Source organism: Cavia porcellus, unplaced genomic scaffold, assembly GCF_034190915.1.
Source record: "Cavia porcellus strain 051 isolate PalLab524CR breed Dunkin Hartley unplaced genomic scaffold, mCavPor4.1 scaffold_18, whole genome shotgun sequence".
Lineage (NCBI taxonomy): Eukaryota > Metazoa > Chordata > Mammalia > Rodentia > Caviidae > Cavia > Cavia porcellus.
In genome coordinates this window covers 58,044,914-58,071,509 of record NW_026947501.1, presented here as the reverse complement: position 1 = coordinate 58,071,509, position 26,596 = coordinate 58,044,914, and the positions used below count along the sequence as shown (strand labels likewise).

The window sequence follows — 26,596 nt, the reverse complement described above, 5'->3', positions numbered from 1 at the left end:
AAAAATAAGCCAAAGACCCACACACTCAGAGCTGCATAGCACTGCTGAAGACTACCCACATCCATGGGAGGACACCAGCATTTGTGCAGTTAGACTGGCCACACCCCAGAGTGAGCTCCGTATCTTGATCAAAATTCAAGGTTTTGTTTTTGGGGAAAATTGACAACCTGGTAACTATCATTCACTTGAAGATATAAAGAACCAACAATAGCCAAAACCATCCTGAAATAATATGGCTGGAAGAGTCACGTTTGTCATATCCAAAACTTAGCAGGTAGCTCCCATAACCCAGCACACAGTCCTGAAGAAGGTGTGTGGTCCGAGGAGCACACTCAGAGGCCAGGAACCCTGGGCCTGCACGTCGGGCCACCTGATTATCACAAGGCACTCAGAGTGGCCGTGAGGAGGACAGGCCTTCAACAAGTAGCGCTGCAAGAGCCAGCCAGCCACATGCAGGTCAGCTGGCCCACCTCACCCACGTGAGGAGCCGCCACCACGTAACTTAGTGGAAAGCAGGAGTGGCACTGTGTGACCTCAAGTTCTGTGTTGTTTTCAGATACGACACCAAAAGCACAAGCACTGGAAGGAAAAACAGATAAATTGAACTGTGTAAAAAACTGAGTATTTGAGCTCTAAAGGGTAGTACTGAAAGGGGAAAAGGCTGACATGGAGAGAGGAGGAGATCAATAAGGAGCCCACACACTCCTACACACAGGACCAACAGCCCTATTCAGCAAGATGTGAACAGACATTTCTCCTAAGAAGATGAATGAATGTCTGGTAAGCGCATGAAAAGTATCTACTGTTACTCATTAGAAATCTCAAGGCCGAGGATTTAGCTCAGTGAGTGGCATAAGCACCTGCTTGGCAAGGTTGTGAGTTCGATCCCCAGCACCAAAAAAAAGGAAAAAAAGAAAACTCAAATCGAGGAGACAGCTGGAGTGCTGGCCCGTGCCCACTGCCCCACCTACTCAGGAGGCCAAGGCAGAAGGCCTGTACATCCAAACCCAGCCTGGGAACACAGTGACCTAGCAAGCCAACCCCTCACAATGAAACATTATAAAAGGCTGGTTATTGAGTTCAGTGTAAGGTCATGTATTTGATCTGAAGTACAGGAAAGAAAATAAAAATAATGCTCAAACCCACTAAGATTGTTACTTTGGAGGGAAGTCACTGAGCTGACTGGAATGTAGAGACGCTGAATCCTCGCACTGGTCAGAAGGCACGGTGCTGCTTATGGGGTTCCCAGGGACAGCCAGGGTCAGACAGCCCAGGGCACACATGGAGCACGAGGCTGGGACACTCCACAGTGACAAGTGTGATGGTGTGGAAGAGGGGTGGGGAAGCCAGGGACACATGCTGCACCCTTAATGAGCCCCTAGCCTGGCCTGCTTGGAACACACGCTGGTGCTGGGGTGATATCCTCTAGGAGGTGGAACTGGGCCTGCTGCAGGAGCACAGGCCCCTGAGCCACACTCGGATGGGATCGCTGCATGTGGTCACTCACCACCAGAGGGGCTCAGAGATCTGCACCCAAGGGTGCAGCCCCAGGGTGCCCTCCTGGGGAGACGGCAGGCCATATGTAAGTTCTGAACCTGTCATGATGCACACAAGTCTCAGGCTGCTGCCACGGCCCACTGCCCTGGGTGCCACTGAGCAGACAACAGTGTGGCTTCTGGCCAGCCCCACAGCATCACCCTCACAGTGCACAGAGGTGGAACTGGCCAGCAGAGGGACTCAGCAGGCTGGCCCAGCACTAGTTTAGCGCATAGTTGAACTGGTTTGCAAACTTCTCATGCTTCTTCTGATCCATTTGGTTCATGGCAGCAACCACCCTCTGTACTGCCGCCCTGCGGGGACAGCAAAGCAAGGTTGGTCAGGGGCTCTGTGCAGGCTCAAGCCCATCCTGTTTGGGAAGTGGCCCTTGGCTACATCTCCACAGCTCCAGGGCAGCGCCGGGTGCCCTGTCCTGGGCAACACAATGTGGGAGATGTGGGGCCAGGCCAGCCTGGTCAGTCGCTCTGAGCCTCCCCTAGAGTGCTGCAGGCCTCTGTGAGGTGCCCACTCTCGGCCTTGCTCCGCCACAGGCTTTCTGTACCCAGAAAGCACAGGGTGGACTTAGGCTGCACCCCTTGGCCCTCACATCTCCCAGCAAAGACCCCTGGGAACCAGCTTGCTCCCGCCCCACCCTGGCCCATTCCCAAGTGCCATGGGCCGCTCCTGACTCTGGCCAGGCCGCTCTCCCATGGGTCCCAGTGTTGGGCAACAGCATCACCAGGCAGCAGATGCCCCCTATGGGCTGGTGCTGCCCTTGGCATTCGCCTTGGCAGGTGGTGGCAGCCTCATAGCCTCTGAGGACAGCAGAAACTCAGTGGGCACATGGATAAGAAGGCAAGATGAGTCCTGAGCGCAGCAGGCACGCTGACCAGGCTGGGTACATGCACCACACCCACATCCCAGGTGTCAGTGGGGCAAAGTGTACAGTGACGGCTCTCCCTGAGGTCACCATGAAGACAATGTGGCACTAGCCAGGAGCACAGGCAGAGCATGGATGAAGTGCATGCTCACTCTGTTCACCTGCCCTGGCCACTGGGCAGGGAGGACAAAGGTGGCAGCCCCAGGAGACACACAGACAGGATGTCTGAGCAGCTCTTGTCCCCCCACCCCCACCCCAGGGGATCCTGGGGACACGCAGGTACATGGCAGCAGTTCTTACTTGGCAAAGACCTTCTTCTCAAGGCGAGCCCGTGAGGTGCTGGCCTGTGCCCGCAGATCCGTGAGCTTTGGATACTTCCTTCTCTTCCCTTTGCTCTTCCCAGTGTACCGGGCAGAGCCAAGGTCCACCCCTGTGGCCGCCTCTACGTCCTTCAGGAACTCAGGGTCCTGCCAGTCTGAACAACATCCAGGACTTCAGCGACACCAGCACCAACCTGAGCCCTCTGCCCTAGGGGACATTGCACTGGCCATGTCCCACCCGAGGAGCTGGGCTGCCACTGGGAAGCTGGTGGGGTGAGAGGGTCCATGTAACAGGAGGAGGGGCACTAGTCCTACATTCTGCAGATCCCTTAGACTCCTATAGCCTGGACAGGCCAAGGAGGCGGCAGGCAGGGCCAGAGGCTATTCCTGGTGCAGCCCAGACTGGGCTGCAGGCTGGTGGTCATGGCAACAGCCAGGGGCTGGTGTCCTCAGGTTCCAGGTGCCAGGCAACTTCACTGCTGTTGTCCCACTGTCCACATCCCCCAGGTCGGGTGCATGATGACAGTGACCCCCACGGGCCCATCCCTGGGTAAGCCTTGCTTGAAGACAAGTGCCCCCACAGGACCCCATGTGCTGGCAGAGGGTGGGAGCCGGGTGCCAGCAAGGCCAGGCTGAGGGCACCCCAGATAGACAGATGGCACGACCTCCACCAGCTGATTTTTTGAAGTGAAGGAACTCAGGGCTGTAAGACTCAGATATAGGGACGATTAATCCAAGATTAAGGAAAACTGTCTAAACAGTTTATCTCCCAGTAATAAGAAGGCGTCACAGTTTAGGAACCCAGTGAATGGAGCAATTGTTTAAACACAACGAAAAACCGCCCGGCCTCCAGTGGAGATGGAATGGGCAGCTCAGGAAAATGAAGGAGCAATTTAAAAGCCTTTGAAGAAAATCAATAGACGTGGGCTGCATGGCCTTCCTGGGTGCCGATGGGCCCTGGAGCGCCCGTGCATTGTCACTGAGGTTAGCGGCAGGGAAAAGAAAATTGCTCTGCCTGTGAGGGAGGCGGGATCAATACTGCAGTTAGTAAAGAGACGCTATTTCACATCTGACTGGCCAGCGGCTCAGGCCCGCAGCCTGATACCTGTTTGTTAACAAGCCACCGAGGGCTGGAAAACCAGATACTCTTCAGGGCTGACACAAAAATAGGTACTTAATTTGCTCCAAGCTCGAGCCACCAGGGAAGGGCTCGCCCCGGAGATTAACAGGTCAGGCCCTCCCACCGCTGCCTCTCAGGCACTGTCTCTGGGCAGCTAAGACTCAAGAGTGAGAAGTTATGAAGGGGCCTGCAAGAGGGGGCCTGCCCACAGGCCAGGCCACACAGAACCCAGCCCAGGCCTGGTGGGCCCAAGAGACAGCAGGGTGGGTCAGAACCACCCGGAGGACACAACCTCTGCCTGGCCAGGCCCAGGGGTCACTCATACTGGCCCTGCCGTTCAGGGCCCCTGTGGCTGGGTGTCCAGCAGAGCACTGCCTACTCATGCTGCCTGCCTCCTGCAGGATGCTACAGTGGGCAGAGGCCAGCACAAAATACAACCTGGCCCTACTAACTGTGGCTTCTGGACTGAGTGTGCTTGAATCTGTCTTAAGCTGCCTGCTGCCCCTGGGTCCTCTGGCCCCCCCTGGGTCATGTGGCTTGGGCTGTGCCCACCCGTGAGCTACCTGGGCGCTTTGACTGTTGTAGTTGTTGCTGCTCCCGGGCCCTGGCCTCCGCGTCAAGGGGCTGTCCCGCATCGTCCCTGGGGATGATCTTCCCGTGGAACGGGCACTGCAGACCAAGCAGAAGGGGCTGACTGCTGGAATACGTCCCCTAAGGGGGTGTCCCAGGACCTGCCAGCTGGGGGTGCTGTTATCCTCTTTATTTGGCCTGCTGGCACACACAATCCCTGCACTCTGGGTGGCTAAGGCAGGAGGCTGGCAAGTCCGAGCCTAGTTTGGGAAATTTAGTAACTTAGCGAGACTATCTCAAAATAAAAAATAAAGAACTCGGGAGGGGACTCTGTAGGAGATACCTGGTTCAACACCCAGTACTGAAAATAAAAAGAAAGAGAGAGAGAGAGGAACAGAAAGACAGGGAGAGAAAAAGACGGTTCTGGGCCTCTGGGCAATCTGTCTGCAATGATTTCCCTCCCACGCAGGGAGTCTCTATAGGGCACCTTGGCCTCCTCATTCTCAAGGACCCAGCCCACAAGGGGATCCTGGCACCAGAGGACGCCCACGTTGACTGCAGGGCTGATTGGGAGGTTCCAGTTATGGCTCTGCTATGGATGGGCAGGTTCTACCTGCAGGGGAAGCCCTGGTACCCCAGGGCTCCTCTATGTAGCAGCACCATTCGGGCAGTCTCAACCTCAGATGGCTGGTCCCACCCATAGCCTCACCTTCAGCCGGTCCTGACGCTCACAGAGCCGGCCATCGGGCCTCGGGGCTCGGCAGCGGTGCTGCACAGGCTCGAACTTCCCCGCAAAGGGGATGCGGCGGCTCCGGAGCAGTGCACAGATGCCTGGGCTGTCCACCTCCCCCTCCACCTCGCTGGGCTTCCAGAAGCGGTGCTCAGAGTCGGCCCTGCAGAGCAACCAGTCCTATAGGGCACCTCACAGGGATTGGGCTGAGGGGGCTGCCCCTCGCCTGTGGACAATGTTCCCCTTGGTGGCCCAAACCTGGACACCACGTGAATCTCCTACAAGATCAGGGCCCTCCCCACTGTGCCCTCCACAGGCCGAGGGCCCAGGCTGAGCTCTGCTGGAGCGGCCACCATCTACTTCCGAAGGTCAAATGGCTGCTGAGCACAATCAAGCCTGTCTGGCCCCTACTCCCATCCCCGCTGTGCCCCTCTGCATGGCAGGACCCCTCAGGAGCCCAGATGCATGTGACTAGCTGCTGGGCACACTTGGAACTGAGGTCAGCCCTAGCTTGGGTCCCTGTGCCACTAGGGCCACTCTTGGGGCCACGCTGTTGCTCACCCCAGCCACCCTGGTGCAGTGAGGTTCAGAGGTGGCAGCTGCTTCCCAGAGAGCACAGGCCATGAGCTATGCTAGGTGGGCGACAGGGACATGGGCAGGATCAGCTTTGCCATTAGGGATGGAGCATGGGGCTGGTCTCTCTGGCAGGGCCTCAGCACTGCCCAGGCCTGATGTCTGCCAGCAGAGAGCCTCAGGGAAAGCTACAGTATAGGGGCAGAGCCACCTACCTCCAGGTCCACGGGACCTGGGTGTGCTAGGGCAGTGGCCACACTTGCCTAGTGCTTCTTCCCAGACTGGCAGTCACTGGTGGCTCTGGCTAAGTACCAGCCCGGGTGGCTGGTGGTCAGGTGTGGAAAGACGAATCTCAGGGCTCCAGGATTCTAGATGATGGCTGAAATCCCACCCGCGCCATGCTGAGGTGTCCAGAGAGAAGCAGGCCCACAGCAACGTGGCAGGACAGGCTCCAAGCCGATGGCCCAGCTGCCCTCTATCATTTGTCCTGCTGTGAGGCCAGGCTATAGGTGCACCCACATCGTCAAAACCAGAAAAGGCCACATGGTGAGAACACAGGACTTACAGGCATGTGTAAGCATCCTTGGACACTCCAGGCAGAGTTCCCTGGCACACTTGAGGCACGGGATCCCGAGCGGGGAGACCTTTGCCTTTCCTCCCACCCTCCAGCTGCACACACAGGCAGCTACCCCGGCAGCAGCATCACTCTGGGCCTCAGACGCTAGTGCCGCCTCTGGCCATGGCATAAGCCTGTAGTGGCGAATCTATGGCACATACGGTGCAGCAGGCTGTACCAGCTCTAAAAGGCTCACTGCCACAGACGCAAGTGGACACAGCCGGGCCCATTCAGCTCCTGTTCTTGCAGTAAGCTGCCTACCATCAGAGCCTAGATGAGGGCTTGGACCAGAGCCTCTGCTGGCCAGGCAGGGAGTCTCCTGGAAGGAAAGCTGGAGGCTGAGCCCCCCATGGCTCCACTGCGGGGAGCCATGCCAGGCCAGGGCCCTGCAGCTACTGCCTCATGCTGTGCACATGCCGACCTGCCCCAAAAGGGACAGCTGTAGGGTGTGGGAAGCCTGGGCACCTGCCTCGGCCTACTGCACTCCAGGGACAGCATGCCCTTACTCCCTTACTCACCTGAAGATCTTCCCGGCCATCTGCTCCTCCTGGCCCCAGTAGCATAGGTCCACATCAAAAGGCACGACAGGTGCCCGGGAACGCTCTGCCTCCAGCTTCTGGGCCTCCTCAGGCCCCAGCAGAGTCCTGGAACAGGGTAAAATGTGATGCCCACTATTCCCCCCTACCTCTACTGTGCAGCCCAGGACCTCAGGCAGCAGAAAGGAACCACGGCCTCAGCCACATGGGCCCAGGCTTCACCCTAACCTGGCTCAATACAAGCTCTGGCCACAGCCCATGGCGTACCTGATCCCTGCTCCCAAACCCCAGAGCAGCAGCCCTGCCTGGGGTTCTCAGAGGGGTGACTGGCAGCCACTACACCCTGGCTGATGCACAGACACTTTGAGGTGCCCATCTGAACAGATGTCAACCAGTGCCACTTGGCCAGGGCTGTGCACCCAACCTAGGCTGACACAGGGACCAGGGACCTGGAGTTGACCCAGGCTGGCCAGGCTCTGCACCAGCAACGAAGACACCTGGAGTCACCTGGCAGGAGAGGGTAGGACGGGGGGCAGGGGGTCATGCAGCTGACGCAGCTGAGCAGCAGCAGAGGTGGGGTCCAACGCCTCTTCCTCCCTCTGTGTCCTCCTCCTCGCCTGAGCATCCCATGCAGCTGCATCTCCCACCAGGGTCTTCGGCGGGGCCTTTGGGCCCAGTCCTGAAACAAGATACATGTCCACTTGGCCTCCACGTGGACCTGGAGAGCCGAGCTCCGTGCAGCTGCCCCTCAGGCATGGGTCTGCCCAGGAGATACCATTATCTGGTGGCCGGTGAGGTAGCCCCACCACTGCCACCTCTTGGGCAAGGGCCCCACTCGGTAGGATGCCATGGATGTATGGCAGGGACCTAGGTGGGAGTTCACCCTGGCCTGTACAGCATGGCTGGCAGCTAGTTTGCCCCAGCCCACAGGCACCCCCTGTGAAGATCCAAGGCGAGGCCACCCCTGGTGAGATATAGCCCACCCAGATGCACAGCTGACACCCTAGCTGAGCCTGCAGTGAGGAAAGGAAGGGGACAGTGCCTCTAGCTTTGTTCCTAGCCATCTCTTGCCCCGAGATCCCACCCGTCTGCCCACCCAGGGCATTCCTGGCTTAGCTGCAGCCTCTGAAATGTGCCAGGGCAGCTGGAGCTGGCCCAGCCCTGGGCCTGCTGGGCAGATCCCAAGTCCAACCAGGAGGGGCATCACTGTGGCTGTTCACACTGCCACCAGCTGAATGAGGCCACAGTCCTAGAGTTTCACCAACCTCCCCACAGGATGTGGCAGAAGACATTGAATTCACATACCCAAAGAAGACCAGGAGAGAACCCCCACCATACTTGGCCCATCCCACCTCCCCCCACTCCCCACCAGGGTCCAGCAAGACCTCTTCTGGCTCTCAGGCTGCCAGCTGCAAGGCCCACCTCAATTCTTTCAGGCTCCTGCCAGGCAGGTATGGGAGGTGCCAGGAGAGCCCAGACTAGGACTTGTTGCAGGGCAGGTGGCCTGGATCACAGCCCCTACTCCCCGGGGCCCACCAGCCAGCCGAGAGTAGACTGTGGACCAGCATGGGAGCTGAGGCTTCCAAGAGTATGAAGCCAGGGAAGAAAAAAAGACAAACGAGCATTTCCCAGGCCATGTAGAAACGAGCACACTCTACATCCACAGTCCATGTCCTCCACTAAGGATGAAGGCAGAAAGGAGGCAGAGGAAATTACTCGCTGGACGGCAACAAGGTAGAGCACAGCAGCATTCCTGTAAGCAGCATCGCACCTGAGGTCTGAATGTGGCAGGTGGACACACAAGGATGGATGTCCTCCAGTGTGGAATCTCAAAGCAGGGAAAAGCAGCTGGAAGCAAATTCTGCAGAATTGGGTACTGCAGAGCCAGAGTGAGAACCACAGGCAGTGCTGCCAGGAAGCTGCGCAGACCAAGCACAAGGCAGCCGCACTTTCAAAGGCACACAAGTCCAGGAGAGATGAAGGAACAACAGAAATCAAGCAAATGAGCGGCTGGGGTCTGGCTTGGTGGAAACCATATGCTCAGCTCACAGGAGGCCTTAGGCTCAGGCCATAGCACTGCAAGACTACCCCAGGGAAGCGTGAATGACAGATCTGCATGTAAACTTCTGGGGAACAAGCAGCACGGGAAAACTAGCAGGAGCACAGCTGTTCTAGCAGACAGAAGGTGAAGAGAAAACCAAACAGCAGGGGCAGAGACAGCAATCAAAGAGGAAGTATGGTCGGCAGAAGCACAGCGGCCTGAGGTGGCAGCAGCAGCGAGGTCGGCAGAGCCAGCCAGGGTTGGGAGATGCAGCAGGATGGCAGGGGATGCACTCATGTCAGGGGCTAGCTTTTAAATTACAGAGGTCTGGAGTTTAAGTTAAGACGGCACAGAAATGAAGAGGCACTTGCAGGCTGGAAACGTGGACAGACAATCTTCTTGCCCACACAGCCCAGTGTACAGGACGTATCACCTGCTGCCGAGGAGGTGACGCTTCCCCTCAACCCTGTGCAGGGGATGCTGCTCTGGGAGAGGTACCGAGCCCCAGGCAGGGCACCGCAGCACACGGCTACATGAGGAGACGGAAGTGCCAGCTGCCTTAGGACACCCTGGCAGTCCTGTTCTTGGGAGAAAAGCCATCCCACTCACACTGTCAGAGACTGCTTCTTAGTTAAAGAACAGGACAGTGAGCTCATCTTGCCCATGAAGCCAAGAATACTTCCTGTCCAGGCCTGTGGACAATGTGCTGACCCCTCTCTGAGAACAGAGACAGGGCCATGGCCATGTAAAATGTCACAGCTCAAAGCTGCCTAAGCTCCAGGGCCCTGGGCCGGCTGAGCTGCATAAGTGCCAGGCACCCTCCCCATGTGCTGATGTCCAACAACGTCCCTGGTGTGGCCCACAGGAACTTGGAAATGCCCCACTGGCAGGGCACTGGCCACACACACACACACATACACACACACGTGCACATGCAGCTTGGGAGGCAAGGCTGGTAAGTGAACAATGTGACATTTAGATAGATACAATCGCAGCCAGAGATCAATATGAGAATTCCTGAGAGTTACAAGAATGAAATATATTTTTTATTGATTTGTTGTTTTAAACCATTAAGAAGATGGGTAAGCGTGTTAGAGCAGGGTAAACACACAGGGCACCCAACACACTACCATTTTCACACTGTCGTGGAAAATCAATCTTGCTGACAGACTTTCAAAGTAAGCCCCAAAGCAGAGAGCCCTCTGCAGGTCGAGGCCACATCCAGGAGAGGATGAACGTCGTCCTGGCCACCTAGCGTGGCCTACTGCATCTGACCCAAGCATAGCATCTTCCCTCAAATGTACTCCAGGGGCTGCTTTTAGAATCATAGAGATGTCCAAATGCCCCTTTTTGTTTAAATTGACCAAGTGGCACCTATTTGCCCGAAGCACTAAAGCAGACAGTACGGGAGATAAATCGATAGCAGGAAATGGAGAGGCTGGGACTCCACACAAAGTTAGGCTGCCGAGCCTGACATTATTGATTCTACCTCGTTCAGCTGGCCTTGTAATTAAAATGTAAATTTGAGAAAGAGATTATGTCCTGACAGAAATGGTAGGATTAAGGGGAAGATAAAAGCCCCTCCGTGGAAATTCAGAGAAAGAAAGAGAAAGAAAAAGAGCCTGATTTCCTCACCGTGTGGATTTAGACTAAACCTAACCACTTCAGATTCACCTATGTTTAATTGAAAAAACAGTGACAGAATATAAACTAGTATTATGAACTGTGCTCGCCCGGCAGTATCTAGAGCAGGGTGTTAATCGAGGCCAGAGGGTCCTCCTCACCTGAGCCCCTCCTTCGGTCCTCCAGCTTTGGCCCTGGGCTGCGTAGAGGACGAGACCTGTGCACGGGTGCACTGCATGCTAGAGGCCAGGAGAGATGGCACCTGCCCAGCCACACAGCCAGGCCTGCATCAAGGTCAAAGGCAGATGTCGAAGCCTTTCTCAGAGATACTGCCAGGCTCTCTATCCCCTCCCTCCCTCTCTCCACAGGCCAGGCAGTGGGACCCAGGCCTTGTCACAGCTCTAGAGGAGAGGACAGTCATGAGACAGGTTGGGAAGGACAGACACCAGAGCCTGACAGCCCCTGCTAAGACTTCAGGGTTTCTGGGTCAGGGCTGCCCGGCAGAGGATCTGATCACTGTGCCTGAACAGGTTGCTGTGCTGATCCTTTGACCACCAGGGACCCTGGGGCCAGGACTCTGCAGCTCACAGACCCTCACAGGAGGGTGGGCCCTCTGGCCTGCTTTGGAAGAGACTCGACGGACCAGTAGGTGCGATTCCCTGGGGGACAGTGTGGGGGCAGGGGACTGGCCGTGGTTCCCTGCTGCAGCAACAAGGGCTGTGCTAAGTGTGCTGAACACTACTGGTGACATAGTGCTCTCGTCAGATCCCTGGCTGCTCCCCAGCCCAGCACAGAGGGACCCTTGTGCCGTGGTGAAAGGACACTGCATCCTCTGGCCCACCCTCCTGTCTGCCACTCACCTTGGGCCTCCTCTGTGTGGTCGGAGCAGAACAAAGTCTGAGGAGAGCCACTCCCACCACCCCTGCCCCATCAGATCCCAAATTCTGCTCAAAGGACCTGGAAGCATCCAGATAGGAAGAGAAGCTAGTCCAGAAAATCCAGGTGTGGCCACAGCCATAGTTGGTGCTGGCCGCCAGGCTTCCCTGGAGACCTCAGGAAAAGTCCAGGGAATGAGGTGGGAGGGTGTTAGGGCAGATTGCACACTGGTGAGAAGGAAGGGGCTGGCGGGCTTTTCTTGCTACACACACCTTACTTGGCCCAAGGTCAGTGAGGCACAGCCAGCAGTGTGCCCAGCACTTCCCAGCATGCAGGTTCAATAAGGCCCTGGCCCCTGGCAGAAAAACAGACCCTGGGGAGAGGCTGGCACTAGGCTGGGGAAGGTTGGGATGGAGGGAGGCCTGAAGTCTGAAAAATCTGTGAGGGCACCAACAGCCTGAAGGGGGAGTGGGCTGGGCAGAGCGGAAGCCAGGCTGGGGCAGGCGGCACTGTGGGAGAGTAGCAGCCCTGTCTCCCTGGACACCTCGGGCCAGGCCTGCACAGTGGGCCAGTATAGCTGGACTCTTTCTGGGCACGGGTGAGGGGACATGGGGCGGCAGGAAAGGGAGGTTGTTAGCAGCCTGGTTGTGCTAATTTGGCATGACACCCCTAATGGGTCATGTCTTCACACTTGAGTTGTCTCATCATCTAAATTCTTCTAACAAATTTACATTTCATCTCAGATCCAGTTCCACCCGACTTATCTACTTTGTGACAAACAGGGAGTTCGGGGAGCTGTTTGTTTCCCCCAGACATAAGCACAAGCCACTGCAGGTGGCCCTGGGGCCCGCATCCTCAGGGTTCACCCTCCTCAGCTGCACCTCTCCCTAGGGTATAGGCTTTTAGGTTCATCTGAAGAGTGGGAAGCTACTCCTGGCTGCGGGTTAGTAGGTGCCAGACACTCAGCAGACACACAGCTCACTCCTAACACCCTAAGCAGTGGACTGAGGTAGGCTGGGGCCCAGCGGTGAGCATGGGCCCAGTACCTCCCCTCCACCTACCCTGTACCCCCTCACAAAGTCCCTGGCCCAGGGTTAGGATACAGGACTGGGCAGGGGCAGGAGGAGCCTCGTTTGCAATGCAAGTAGCCTTCATCAACACTGCCTGGAGCATGAGTCAGCAGAGTAGGCTGGGTGCTGCCCAGCAAGACCATCAGCTGGACATCTGGTCATAGATCCAAGGGCAGGATCCAGAGTGGGCCCTCCTTCCAAGGCATCCCTGCCCACGCCCTCATAGCTCACCGTACTCGCCCCAGAGGTGGTCAGGGATGTGGGGCTCGTACCCCTCCTTCTCCGGGACTTCCACAAAGTCCTCGTCGTCCTCATCGTCCCCATCCCCTGGTACTCCTATCTGTGGAGACAATCCAGTCACCCCAAGTCCTGACAAAAACATTAGGCCCCACACATAAGACAGTCACAGCAGGGAGGCTGGACCTACGGCACACACAGCCTGCCCTATGGCCCAGGCACCAAGTCCTTTGCGGTCACCCCAAGGCCCCCCAGGCTGCAATCTGGAAGTTGGCCTGCAGCAGTCACAGCATAGCCCATTTGCCCAGAGGTCTGGAGACCTAAGAAAAAGCCCAGGAGCCAGAAAGCAAGCTATCTGGTGCCCACTACCCTCTTCCTGCCAGCTTGGTGGTGGCACTGAGGCAGAAACCCTGGCCTCCCTAGGACTGCTGCAGGTCATGCCACGGTATGCCAGAGCACATTGGTAGGTCAGGGCCACAGCAGATAGTGCCAGCACCCATCCTCAGATCCTGCACACACAGCTCGTCAGGGTCTCCTCTTCCCAGAGAAGTACCCAGGAGACTTAGCCTTCTTGAGACCACAAGGCACCAGGCACAGGCTAGGGGGTGGGACACCCACAAGCAGCCCAGGTAAAGATGTCCAGGAAGGTCTCTGTCATATGAATGCCAACCAGGGGTACTCCAGTGCTGTCATCACCAAGAAACTTTGAAAAACTTCTCCATTTGACCCCTCAAAGGCACTTGGTCTTGGCTCTTATTCCTGAAGGGTACAGGAGACAGAGGAGGGGCCCCTGACCTATGTCCCCCATAGCCACTACACGCCAAGTCTAAGCAAGTGACAGCTGTATGAGAACAGAGGCCTGCAGTGGTGGCTACTCACCTGGGGAGTGTGGGGCCCTGCACATGCATGGCTGGGGGCCCAGGCCAGGCAGTGTGTCCAGCTGAGCCGAGCAGTGGCTGGTGCCCAGCCGGAGGCTGCTGCCCGCCTGGGAGCATAATCAGATGCAAATGCACTTTGTTTAGGTGCGGCCCACGGCTGTGCATCTGGGAAGCACGGGAGACATTAATCATCGGAAACTGTAATTTTTGTTATCAGTCTAACACTGATCAAAAGGGAAGCCTGTCTCCACCACTGACCTGTGAAACGTCCCAATTATACTCTTTGGAAATGACAGGGGCACTTAACTCCCGAGCTGAGCAAATGACGACGATCAATCACATTTGAATAACAATGAGCCACGGACCTGAAAATTATTTTTGTATAGAATCTACCCAGGAATTTATGAAAGGTGGAGAGCAGCCCAAGGTTCTAGGGCATTACGGTTCCCGGCTTGCGCAGAGCAGCTCACACACTAAACAGAATTTATGTGTTTTAATTTTCTAAAAGGTAGATGTGGACTGGGTGCTACAATGCATAACATATCGTGCCAGGTTTTAAATATGGGGGTCATTTTCATAAAATATTATGCTTATTGCTTACACCCTTGAATTTCACTGGGGATTTTTATCAAATTTTCATTTCCTAAAAAATATTCAACTGCTTAGCTAACTATTAGGAATTTACTTCTTCCTCCTCAACTGAAGTCGCTTATTTCTGAAGCAATTTGAAGTCCTGGGTTCCCCTTTGTTCCTAAATTAGCCCTGGGAGGCTTGGCTGCCTCTCTCTCTCTGGGGGTGCTGCTCAGCTCCCTGCAGACCCTGCTCTAACGAAGCTGATGCCGGGACTCTTCCAGAAGCAAGCAGCTGCCCACATCCATGATTCACTATGGAATTACTCAGACCACAGAAACCAGAATTTACTCTGACGCCAACACTGGGGCTAGATTCGCTCAGGCTTTGTCCCCTGCTGGAGAACAGGGAGGCTGCACATTCCCAGGCACCAAGTTCCAGGGACGCCAGGCTCCTCCGTGGCACTGCTGATGTGGAGGAAGGCAGAGAACTGCTAAGCCAGCAGTCTTGGGGACACTTGTGAATCACCGGTGTGGCGGAACATGGTCCTGAGGCTGGAACAGCAGACTGGGAAGGAAGCACCCTCAGGAGCCGCTGTGGTTCAGCTGCAAGGCGCCAGGTAACCAATGAATGGCGGCAGTCCCATTAGTGCCCACCTGCCCTCAGGATCACAGATGAGGTCAGACAGAAGCTAGCCCCAAAGCGGGCATACAAGGTCACAGAACTCCAGGAGGGTGGAGCACAGTGGCTGGAAGCTTGAGGTCCAGGGAAGGAGCTCATGACCACAAGAGACCATAAGGGCCTTGCCAAGATCTTCAAGATGGAAGATCTTCAAGATCTTCAAATTTTTCAAGAGCAGTCTGCTCAGGCCCACCCAGGCACAGAGCCAGCACCACAGTCCCCTGCGCCGGAGTGCGTGTGGCACCTCCCAAGGGCAGGCAGGCAGGCACCTTCACCACACAGTCCTCCACAAGTGATGCCCCAGCTACCTGGGAGGGTGGGGTGTGTGTCAGAGCCCTGGGGGGGGCCACTGGAGGGGCTGAGCTGTCCCCAGGCGGCAACTGCAGACCCCATAGCCTTTGCCCTAGCATCGACATGGGTGGCACATTGCTGGTTTTACACAAATTGATTCTCGGGTGCAGTTAAAAGGATTTAGAAAAATGAATCTCCACAATCATAATTAAACAAGCAATAAAATGGCTAAAATATACAACGCAATCAGTTCACAGAAGAGGGGTGGTGAGGTTGCTAATTATTTGCAAAGGAAAAAGACGACGACGTGGTGCCCAGGAAGCGGGGTGCTCGCCTGTCCATAGCCCACAGATACAGCTGGGACCATTAAATAAATTCTGCACGATCTAATTAACTTGGTGCGCAATCTCAATTACTTTTCACCCAAGAAATCACTTTTGTTCAGTTTTATGTGTGTCTATTTCCCTTTTAAAAAAAAAAATGATGTAAGGCCTCGTCAGACAAGTGAGTTCCAAGCTGCATTTGTCTTTCAGCAGCTTGATGGCTATGCATTTAAAAACCCATTCTATCTTATAAACTAAAAATTAAACGTGCTCAGCTGTGATGGTCGTCATTGCATCTGCTATTTATATGCTAATGCCCTCCCTGGAAGGCCGTGCAAATTGCTGGCCAGGCCAATATCTCATGTGCATCTCCGGCTGCCAGGGACACACCTTCAAAGGATGGGGTGGCTGTGCTGACCACTTGGGCACATGGAAACAGACACCCCACCAACACAGGTACCAGGCCCACGTCAAACCTGCAAGATGCAGGCAGGGCACCTGCAGTGTGCACTTACCTCCCAACCGGCCTGAAAATTACACTGGGCTAACCCATCATCTTAAGAAATGGCTTTTTAAAACATCTATGCTCATCCCAAGATCTCAACGATGTTCCACAGTGCAGAGGCAATCCTAGAGCTGCCTGCACATACAGCAGGCTGTGAGGACTCAAGAGCCATGTCCAGTCCACTGGGGAGTGTGAGATAAGAGGCCTGGTCACATGCAAGGAGTCCGAGTCCAGAACTGGCCAAATGGGTATGGAGGGGACCCTACCAGCCACTGAAGGCTGGGGCCTAGGTGATCAGGTCAGCACTGCTCCTAGACCAACAACCATCCTGGGACTCTGCATAAGCTCTGTTCCCAGAGAGGGGCAAGAGTGGCGTGGAGAAGTCAAGTCATCTCTGGGTCATCTGCACCTTACCCAAACTGACATCACACCCCCACGGAGTGTATAATCGCAAGACACTGACACCTCAAGCCTAATAATGCCACCCCCTCCCCCCAGGAGCTGACAAAGCCTAGGAGGTAAGGAGGGAAGCCAGGGTGCTCTGAGGGCTCCTGCCTAAGTGATGGGACAAGGTACTCACTGCAGCCTGCAGTCTCGGGGAGAGCAGCCAGCACCCAGCAGCAGGCCAGCTCCAGGGAGCAGGAGAGTGTGCTGTGCTGTGCAACGACACCAAAAGCATGGGTGGCGGGTGGCAGGCAGCAGGCAGTGTCCCAGGTCCCCCAGTCAGTTTTCTCATTTGTACAATAGGGTGCAAAGAAACAGCCTGCCCCACAGAGCTGCTTTGGGATGAGAAGGGCAACCCATGGAGGATGTCTGAGAAGGCCTGGCCCGCTGGGGAGCTGGTAACTGACAAGACACCCATAGACAGGGAGTGCCCGGGGCAGAAGGGTGGCAGCAGCTGGCATAGATGCTCTCCCAGTCCTTGAGCCTGACCTCAAGGGATGGGGCCGTCGGCCCTCCCCCATCCTTCCCTGCCACCCCGAAGGTGCAGGGTGGTGGTGCACGGCTTGGCCTTCAGCGTGATGGAGAGGGCTGAAGCTCCCAGGAAGGTTGTTAACCGGCCCTGCTGCAGTGCAAAGCTTCCTGGCACGGCTGATTTAGTTTCCCTGCCTTCCCCTGCGTGTGCCTGATGGGTCCAACATTTCATTCCCTGGGGGTTCTGCTGCTGTCCTTTTCACCTCCAGAGGCCGAGCGGCCACAGCATCACAGCAAAGCGCCCAACATGGCAGGCCCGGCTGGGGAGCAGTGCAGTGGGGGCAGGAGGTAGCCAGCGTGAGAACCCGCCCACAGCACCATCACAGCCAGGCTGCTGCCCCTGGCACCATGACCACGAGCACAGAGTGACCGAAAACACAGAGACCATATGCAGCAGAATAGCCCTGAGGATGGCAGCTTGCAGTCACAGAAAGAGGAAGGGACAGTGGCGGCCACAGATGACACCTTCCCCAGCCTGGTTGTCGGGAAATTAGTATTTTGTTAATTACACAATGCGAAATAACTGGTGATGTGAGTAATTAAAAGATAGGCAATTTAAAAGTTTTCAAAGGATTTTTATCAGTTTAACAAATGAGGCAGCCCTGGGTTACTTCAGCTTGCCTGTAGCATAGCTGGGTAGAAACTAAATCTACCCAATGACCCTCCACATCGATCCGGCCCAGATTTATCCCCAGCTGGCTGCCTCCGGCACAGAGACACAGATGCTCTATAAAACAAACACACCTATTTAAAGAGGCTCAAGTATTTTCTGAAGACACAACAGCTATGTCAAAAGGAAAACAGTATTACATAGGAACCAATGACAACAGATGGAAAAGGGAACCCTGGTGACAACCTGCGGTATGACCTCCTCAGCCACAATGCCCCTTGATGCTCTCCAGGGTCTGGGCTGCCGTCAGCTGGTTTTCATGGGTAACACTGGACGTGTTATGCTCTCTTACACATTTGTTAGAAGTTCTAAAATATTTAAATCACGCGTTATTGAATTAGCACTGCCCGCTCAGCCTGTTCTACACGCAGAGTTAACGATGCCCATCCGCATTAAATGGGGAAACACTAAGGGGAATGATTGCAACCCTCCGTAAATTTTATTTGAAAATTAGTAAAGAACACCTCTTCGTAATTTCTAATTAAAACAGCTTTAATTAACACAGCCATTCATTAGTTGGCCCCACCTGGCCTGCACAGGTCACTGCGGGGCGGAGTGTGCTGGTCCTGCAGGCGCCAGGAGGGGGAGGAGCTGAGGGGAAGATGGGCAGATACTGCATCTGTTCCAGGAAGTGGTGCTCACCTGAGTTGGGCACTGCCACTCTCCGCCACAGCCACCCATCACTCATCTGAAGCGGCCCCACGATCCAGCAGCAGAGAGCAAAGTCCCCAAGGATTCTCGAGCGCTGCCTCTCATTAAATCAGTCTTCAGAGAAGGGTTATCCCCAGTGACAACAGCACAGGGTGCTATCTCCCTCCCAATGCTGTGACACTCAGCCAGCCTTGCACACTCCGACAGCAGCAGCCTGTGCCCTGCACAGTAGCCTTGCAAGAGCCTGCAGGCCAAGCAGCAGGACAGGAAGGGCCCGCACCCACTGCACAGCCCACAGCCAGACCTAAGCGCAGTCAGGCCCAAGCGCAGCCAGGCCCAGCTGCACATGGGCTGCTCAGAGGCACAGGAGAAGACTGTGCAAGGCTGAGATGGGGCCAGCAGAAGCAATGGAGTTAGGGGGCTGTCGTGGGCCTTGGCCATTGCACCAGCCCTGAGCTGCCTGTCACACAGGGTCATGATGGCTCTAGCGGGGCCACATCTGACACCTCTGTGTCTGTGCCCTACAAGAGTTTGAAAACAGCCTGGCCCTAATGGAAACTGTAGCTGTGCACCTGGGGTACAGTGGCAGGAAGCCGAAGCTGTTGGGGGACAGGGCAGCTGGTAGGGTCTGGGCAGGTAGTCAAGAAAAGCAGAGTGTGGCACAAGGCCCCACTCAGTCTCGCTGTGCACAGCTGTCCCAGCAGGTGGGCAGGAGCCATGGCACAAGAAGACTTCAGCACCCTGTGCCTTGGGGACTCAGCTGCAGCCTGAGCTGCTGACCTGGGCCTGGCTAGAAGGATGCAGGTCTCCTCCACCACTGGCCCATTTGGAGCCTTGGGAATGGGAGCTTGGGGTTTTACTGGCCCTAGCTCTGCTGCTGGCTCCAGAAAGCCCACACAGGCTGGTGATGCCCAGACCTGTGAACACAGAACAGTGCCACCTCATGGGTGTCAAAGCCCTGTGCCTGTGCCCTGGAGCACAGGTGCCACAGCCAGGCCACTAGCAATGTGACCACCATGGACAGAAGCTTGGTCTGGCCCAGCCCTGACAGGAGAAATCAGGTACATCTCAGCACAAAGCCGAATTGTAGGTTGGTCCTAAGGCACCAAGAAAGGGGACCCCAGGACTCTAGCACCAGAGCCAGCCCTGACACCCTAACCACCTCGTGGCATCCTGGCTGCTGACTTGCTTGCTGGAACAACCGCCATCCCCCACAACGGGATATCACTCTGCACTGTGCCCAGAGCTCACAAGCTCATCTGCTGCATCAGTAACTGTAAGGTACCCCAGAGCACCCACAAAATGACCTGCACATCTTGTCACAGCCTGAGCTCCCCATCACAACACTTGGATTTGCAGGTTTACGAGAGGAGCAGAGCTGCCCTCTGCTGGCTGGGGTGGGGGTTCACAAGCTGTGCTCAGGCAGGGATCTTCCAGAGCTCTAAAGCTGGGCTGCAACACCTGCCCAGGGGCACTGCCCATCACTCTCAGTAGACAAAGAGTTGCCCTCCCTGGGTCCTGGACTGGACTTCTGGGTGATTTTGAATGTTATATTTTGCTCAGCAAAGAACAGTGCTCTTTCTTCCTGAAAGCAACCTTCAAAAGTAGGGGTGGAAGGGCCGGGGATTCAGCTCAGTGGCATAAGCGCCTGCCTTGTAAGTGCACAGTAATGAGTTCGATCCCTGGTACCAAAAAAAAAAAAAAAAAGTAGGGGTGGCAGGAGGGCCAGCATGCCCCACTGGCCTGGGGCTGGGCCCCCAGGGAGAGGTTATCAGTGTATGTCCTCGGTCCTGAAAGCAGATGAAAACCACCACAGGAGCAAGAGAATGGGTGGTCAGCTGGTCTCAAGGGCCCAGCTATGGTTTCTCAAGGTCAAACAGCACCAAGTGTAGCCCCTCTCCCAATGGGCTGCTAAGCAACTCACATGGGACCCAGCTTGGGTCCTGGTGCAGTGGTGCCTCCTGTCTGACAGCAGCTACGCTGCCTAGCAACCACAATCCTATAGCAGCCCTCAACAAGTACCCTGCACTCGGGGGGAGCATTTCCCCCTGCCCGGACCAGTGGCCCAATTCTCCCCAGACACCTCGGTCCCTTCTGGGTCCAGCAGACAGCAGCCTCGGGTCTCTCCGATAGTGGGCATAGGGCCCATGCTCACCACTGGCTGGCAGATTCCCAGGAGCCCAACTCACTGCTGGTGGGGGTAGCTCCCCAGAGGAGTCCCACCCAGTGTGCTTAGCCACACATGGGATGAACAGAGAGCACTGGCAGCAGGGATGGTGCCAGTGACTCACTGGGGGCGGCCCTACCCTGCATTCTCTGCCCCGGCAAGGCTGTCACACATCAGCACCAAGTGAGGAAGGTAGGGGTTCTCCCAGAGCCTTGGCCACTCCTGCCTATACAGGACCAAGCTCACACCAGGCCACCAGACCCTCAGCACACACTGACCTGGTACTGCCCACTGTCAGGCTCAATATTGAGCTCCTCATACTTCTGCAACACGAGCTCCAATTCCATCTTCAGGTCAATGGCGCGCTTCAGGTGTCTACCATGGGCTGCAGCTCGGGTAAACCGCTGCAAAGCGGGGAGTTATGAGGGCCGTGCAGCCCAGGAAGCCAGGCTCCTCCAGGTAGGGCAGCTCACAGACTGGGCCCAGCCCCATGATGAGCCCTGCATCCACCATTTGTCCTGCAGCCCCACCATCCACATCCTCGCTCTGCCAGGTCTCTTGCCCTCTAGGGACACCAATGTTCAGGACCCCGCCTCACCTGCACCCAGGAGCTCACGGCCGGCAGGAACTTGTTTCGGATCAGCTTGAGTGCGTCTCGGGCAGCATGGAGGATAACGAGGTTGTCCTCATTCTCCTGCACCTTCAGGCTCTCTGGAAAAGATGGTGATCATGAGGACCCTGAGACTGACCACACAATAGAGGCTGGTACAGCCCAAGACACACACAGGGTGCCTGCCTGTGCCACCTGTGTTCCTTGGGAGGGAGACTCTCTGGATGTTGGATGGGAGCCCCAGCTCCTCACTAGGGTGCCCACGCCCCTCCTCCCCCACAGACAGTCTTGGCTATGGCCACCTGGGCCACTCAGATGGCGAGCATGGCAACAGGTTTCCATGCCAGAGCATGCCTGCCCATCCTACCACTCGGGCCCCTGCTCTTAGCTGAATGGCTTGTCCTCAGGCAGTGACCCCAGCTTGCATGTGGCCTCTGTGGCAGCTTCCCCACCACAGGCCCCTGGCATGCAGGGCAACCAGCCCTCTCACTCCTGATGCCAGAGCCTGGGGACCAGGGGCTCTCACAGCAAGCACCTGGCAGCTTTGTCTTGGGGAGGGTGGCTGCTGTATCAGCTCCCAACAGGGCAGCCCATCTGAAAACAAAGCCACAAAAACGATAACAAGAAGCCACACGACCCTAAAGTGGGAATGTGTGACTGATTTATACTTGACACTGTACACACAGTGAGAAATCATGCAATTACACTCTCTGCAGGCGAGGTGGGGACCATGGCAAGCCTACAACCAGGCAGGATAGCTGCCCAGGGCTCCTTGGCCACTCATGGCTTCACCTGCACAGGCTGCAGGAGTAAGGAGTGTCTGGGAAGGAAACCCGAGGTGCCACCTACAGGTCTGGGCTCTAGTCCCCAGGAGGGTGGGGCTGGAGAATTGGGCAGCACAGGGGACCCCTTACCTGAGGAGAGCTCTATAGCCAGCGTGTACTTGTGTGAACCAAGCCCATGGCTCCGCACGAACTCCTCCAGGTCACTGCCTTCTTCCTCGTCCTCTGAAGGATCCTCTGGTGCTATCTGGGGCAGCCCCTCCCTACCACCAGCCGCTCCTAGGTGGCACGCTGAGGCAGGCAGGTCTCTGCTGCAGCATGGCTGCTCCTCATCCTGGGGGTCAGAGCCACCAGATCGGCCAGGGGTAGCCCAGCCAGGGCCTGGCGTGTAAGAGGCATCCTCTGAAGATGCACTGGGATTTGGGCCCAGGTACAAGGGCACCAGCAGCTTGAAGCAGTTCTCCACCTCCGTCAGACAGCAGGCAATCTCCTCAGACATTTCTGTCAAGAAATGGAGCCAGCTAAGCAAAAGGGAAGTCAGCCCTAAAGGTCAGACCTGCTTGCTACGTGGGCACTGTCCAGAAGCAGGTGAGCCAGAGGCCTCTTTCCAGGGAAAGCTGGAACCCTGAGGGCAGCTCCTCACCATCCCACAAGCCAGTGGATCCAGCTGGGACAGTGGGGCACTTCTAGGCAACTATGGAAGCACACATCACAACTGCAATGGGACAAACCCAGTAAGGGGTGACCAGCCTGGGCACTGTACCCCACTACACATGGTGATCAGATACTAACACTACCTTGCACCCTCTTCCTCAGGCTGTCCTCGGGACACAGTTTTCCATCTGAGGGCTCATGCAAGGCCCAGGATATCCAGGAGTGCCCCCACCTGGGACAGGTATCTGGGAGGCCTGGGGACATGTAACCTGTCTTGGGGTGCTCTGCAGGTACGTGACTGCACCCCTAGGCTCTGTACCCGGCATGTGACCTAAACCAGGGCTGCCTGCCAGATCCTGGTTGGGACTTTGGAAAGGACACAGGCGAGGGCAGCAGAGTCCATAAGGTGAATGGATGAGAGGGCTCAGCCAGGCCACCCTGGAGACCAGCAAGGACCAGGTCCACGAAGCCTCACCACAGGGCTTCACGGCAAATGACCGCAGATGATGCTTACCTGGAGGACAGGTGGCCAAGGTCGTCCACACAGGTGCAGCCTGACCCAAGACCTCTGTCCAGTCTGCTGGCCCCTGGGGTTCTGAGGAATAGGGTAGCAGGAGAACAGAGGCACCAGCCCTGCCCGGGAACTCACCTTCCATCTCCCTCTTGGCCTGCTCGGCTCTCTCCCCATAGATTCTATCCAAGTGCTTCTGCTTCTCCTCTTCCCGCTTCCTCTCTGCCAAAGTCCTGGCATTCACATCCTGAAAATCCACCTGAGAAACTGATATTTAAGACAGGGGCCTACCCAGCACACAGACACACACACAGACAAATCCAGGAGCACAACAGGTACCAGGGCCCCCAGGTTCATGAGTCCATGGTGTTCACACACCTCACCTTACTGCCTGGTCTTGCATGTGTGCCACCTGAGATAAAAACATTTTACCCAGCCAAGTGTGGCAGTACAAGAGACATCCTAGCACTCTGCGGCAGGAGGACTGCAAGTTAAACCCTGGCCTCAGCAACTTAATAAAACTCAGCCTTAAAACAAAAGGCTGTAAGAAAGGCTACAGCTCAGTGCAAAGAATCCTCAACACAGAGGTTTGCGGGGAGTGTAGACTACCAGCCCCAGTCAAGCATGGTAGCACACCTGTCATCCCAGATACTCAGCAGGAGGAAGCAAGGCTGCTTAAGGCCAGGAGAGTTCAAGGCCTGCCCAGGCAATGCAGTGAGACCCTGCCTCAAAATAAAAAACAGACAAAACTTAGAAAAATACATCCTGCTGCCAGCAAGACACAGGTAGAAGACTCCCTCAGCCAGCAGCCAAGAGACAGCCAAGCGGACCCCAGGGCCTTGACACGTGAGCATCAAACGTGAGCCTGAGTGGTGGCATGCTGCTGGCTGTGGGAAGGCCAGGCCATCTGCCTTCGGCAAGGGCACGGCAGGTTCTGAGTAGGGGGAAGACAAAAGTGCAGACCCTAGACAGTTTCATCATATCCAGGATAGCCACGGTCCACAGTAGGTTCTGAGGGGACTTACGGTGTGACAGTGGGGCAGGAGTCATGCCAGGGTGGGGTGAGCATGTGAAGCTGGCACCTTGAATGTCGACCCTCCCCCAGGCAGTCCAACAGTCCCTGCCCAGGCCCATCAGCCCCATGCACCTGGCCTGGGGAACCCTTCCCCTTCCTGCCCAAGTCTGGCCATCTAGCTCTGGGGAATCAGGCAGCACTTTTACTTGAGGCCCACTCACTTTTTTGGTGTGTCTCAGGAAGTGGTAGCCCAAGGCAAGCTTCTTATAGGCCTTGCCAAACCGCTCATTCCACCCTTCCACAGCATGCATGGCTGCCTGCTTCAGCCTCTGGGCTGCTTCCTTGGGGGGTGGCAGGGGCTGCTCATGGTCGGTCCCCAGCGTGAGCTCCAGGAACTCCTGGAAGTCGGAAACGAGCAGCACCCTGAACTGGTGAGACCTGGCGAAGAGCTCATCCACAATTTGGAAAGCAGAGAGACGGATCTCAGCATGGTCCTGGCTCAGCTGGGTCATCAGCAAGTGGTAGGCATGGTTGAGCTGCTCCTCTGAAGACCTGGGGTTACAAGTCAGCCTGACCCAAGTGCTGAGCACTTGAAGGTCAGGTCAGCCTGTGCGCCTTGTGTAGGGACACACAGTAAGGCCTGCAGTTGAGGCCGTCTTTGCCCTCCCCTTTGGGAACAGGGTTGGTGGCACTAAACACAGCTATCACCTGGCCTACTTCTGTCTGGCCCACAAGCCAAGAACATTCTTTACATTCTCAAGGGCTGAATGGCTGCAGGTACAGGTCAGTGGTAGAGTACTTCCCTAGCACATGCAAGGCTCTCAGTTTGATCCTTAGCAACCTCCCATAATTTGATACATGGCAGATAATTTAACATGAAAATCTGACTTAAACATCAGTGGCTGTCAGTATTCACACTGGCATACAACCTGCCTATCTGTGTACATCGCCCACAGCTGCCTTGTGAGCTGAGTCACTGCTGCAGAGCCCTCACAACAGTGCAGTCCTGTGTTACCAGTTGCCCTCTACGGATAACTGACAGAACAGCCCTTGCCTAGCAGAACAGACCTCAGTTGGGGATCCAGCCCTGGCCTCTTTGGTGGGAAGTTCCAGAAAAGGCCAGAGAGCTCTCTCTGGGGCCCATAGGCATTTCCTCGGTGGTTTATAGTACACACCAGGTGGGGAAGGGAGCAGCACACCTGCACCTGACGTAATCATCTAAAGTGTGGGTCAGTGATAAGAGTGCTTGACTAGGGCTGGGGATTTAGCTCAGCGGCATAAGCGCCTGCCTTGCAAGTGTGTGGTCATGAGTTCAATCCCCCATAGTGATAAAAAAGAAAAAGACAAAAAAAAAAAAAAAAAAAAGTGCTTGACTAGCATGCTTGTGGCCCTGGGTTCAATCCCCAGATGCACAGTAAAAGATTGTACCATGAACTATTTCTTTTCATGTTCCAACAACACAAATTTACCCATACACCTACACATATAGGGCAGGTAAGAAGCAGCCAGAGGAAAGCCTCTGTTTTCCTACAACTGCACATCTGCCCTGAGTCGTGGCTCTGCAGGGCCTGGGAAACTGTCTGGGTGTCTCCTGTATGGTTCTGTCCAGGAGGAGGCAGGCAGGGACCGCTCAGACAAAGGTTGGGGGGGGGGGCACTGCAGGGAAGTCTGCCAGCTCTAAGACGTCAGGGCCTCACCGTGCTAGCTATCACAAAATGCTGCCCCTACAGACATACTTGCAGAGTTTCTTCAGTTCTTTCATTTGTTCAGGATTCAGCTGAGGTTCTCCTGACGTTGTGAGTGCTTCTATCAACTGTGGAAGTTTCTGATCCATATCTAGGAATAAGGGAACACAGAGATGCTTGATTACCAGCCTGTTCTTTACGGTCCTGCTTTATCACCGAATGTTTACGGCACGCCCCTCGGGGCCAGGCAATGCAGGAGGCGCACTGACACTGTCAAGTGCAGTGACTCTGGGAAACATGAGTGCTCAAGAGGCACTGGGGCGAGTCCAGCAAAGCCTTTCCGTGTAACTAAGAAGTTTCAAGGATGAGACGTGTGAGCGCCGCCGCTGTCCATGTCTCTGTCCCAGTAGGGACAGCGCTGGACGCCAGCGAGGTGGAGTCTAAGCAGGCGGCCGGACGCGCGGTAGTCACTGCCAGCCCGAGCCCAAAGACAGAGGCTCTGTACAAGACACACCGACCGTTCCGATCCCGTCGCGCCGACAGGATCCCCGGCCTGGCGACCCCGCCCAAGAGCGCCCCATCTCAGCGGAACCTACTGCTTCTCAAGGCCGCTCGCTCCCTTCCGGGAGGGGCAGCACCGCCGGTCACATGCCTAGAGCTCGGCGCCCATTGGCTCGCTCTTGCTCCACCGCGCAGAGAGAAACTGTCAGCAAGACTGCGCCCGCACTCCTCGCCCCTTCCGGCGAAAGCCCTGCTAACCTCCCATCACTTATCCGAGGCTGGCAGCCAGTGGTCCGCAGGCGCAGGCGCGAGGACGAGGCGGAGTTCTGCGGGGTGACGTAGCACGCCCGGGGAGGAGGCCGGTGCTGCGCAAAGGATAAGCGCGAGAAAAAGGAGGCG

At 56.1% G+C, this 26,596-nt stretch overlaps 1 protein-coding gene across 6 annotated transcripts; it reads right to left on the bottom strand.

The window, feature by feature from the left end:
* Positions 1–1,071: 1,071 nt before the first annotated feature.
* Positions 1,072–26,596, bottom strand: Uvssa (UV stimulated scaffold protein A). Of its 6 annotated transcripts, none has more exons than XM_013147334.3 (14): positions 26,456–26,596; positions 25,748–25,847; positions 24,233–24,563; positions 23,135–23,255; positions 21,964–22,332; positions 21,038–21,150; positions 20,718–20,843; positions 12,723–12,831; positions 7,389–7,560; positions 6,864–6,989; positions 5,136–5,319; positions 4,420–4,525; positions 2,717–2,891; positions 1,072–1,850 (listed from the first exon to the last, which is right to left on the bottom strand). In XM_013147334.3, the coding sequence occupies exons 1-14, from the start codon at positions 26,460–26,462 to the stop codon at positions 1,757–1,759; spliced, it is 2,133 nt and encodes a 710-aa protein (XP_013002788.1). In that variant the 5' UTR covers positions 26,463–26,596; the 3' UTR covers positions 1,072–1,756. The 6 variants fall into 6 exon arrangements, with proteins under 6 accessions (XP_013002788.1, XP_003465124.2, XP_005001594.1 ...); XM_003465076.5 differs by having other exon boundaries at positions 26,293–26,474; XM_005001537.4 differs by lacking the exon at positions 26,456–26,596 and adding an exon at positions 26,211–26,438.

Bases quoted from the DNA above. Each gene is read 5' to 3' on its own strand.
- Uvssa (XM_005001537.4), bottom strand. From the start codon at position 26,277: ATGGGGCGCTCTTGGGCGGGGTCGCCAGGCCGGGGATCCTGTCGGCGC. The intron at 23,256-24,232 runs GTGAGTGGGCCT...TCAGTTTCTCAG, and splicing joins TCCTGAGACACACCAAAAAA to GTGGATTTTCAGGATGTGAA. The intron at 6,990-7,388 runs GTGACTCCAGGT...ACCCTGTTCCAG, and splicing joins GTCCTACCCTCTCCTGCCAG to GACTCTGCTGGGGCCTGAGG.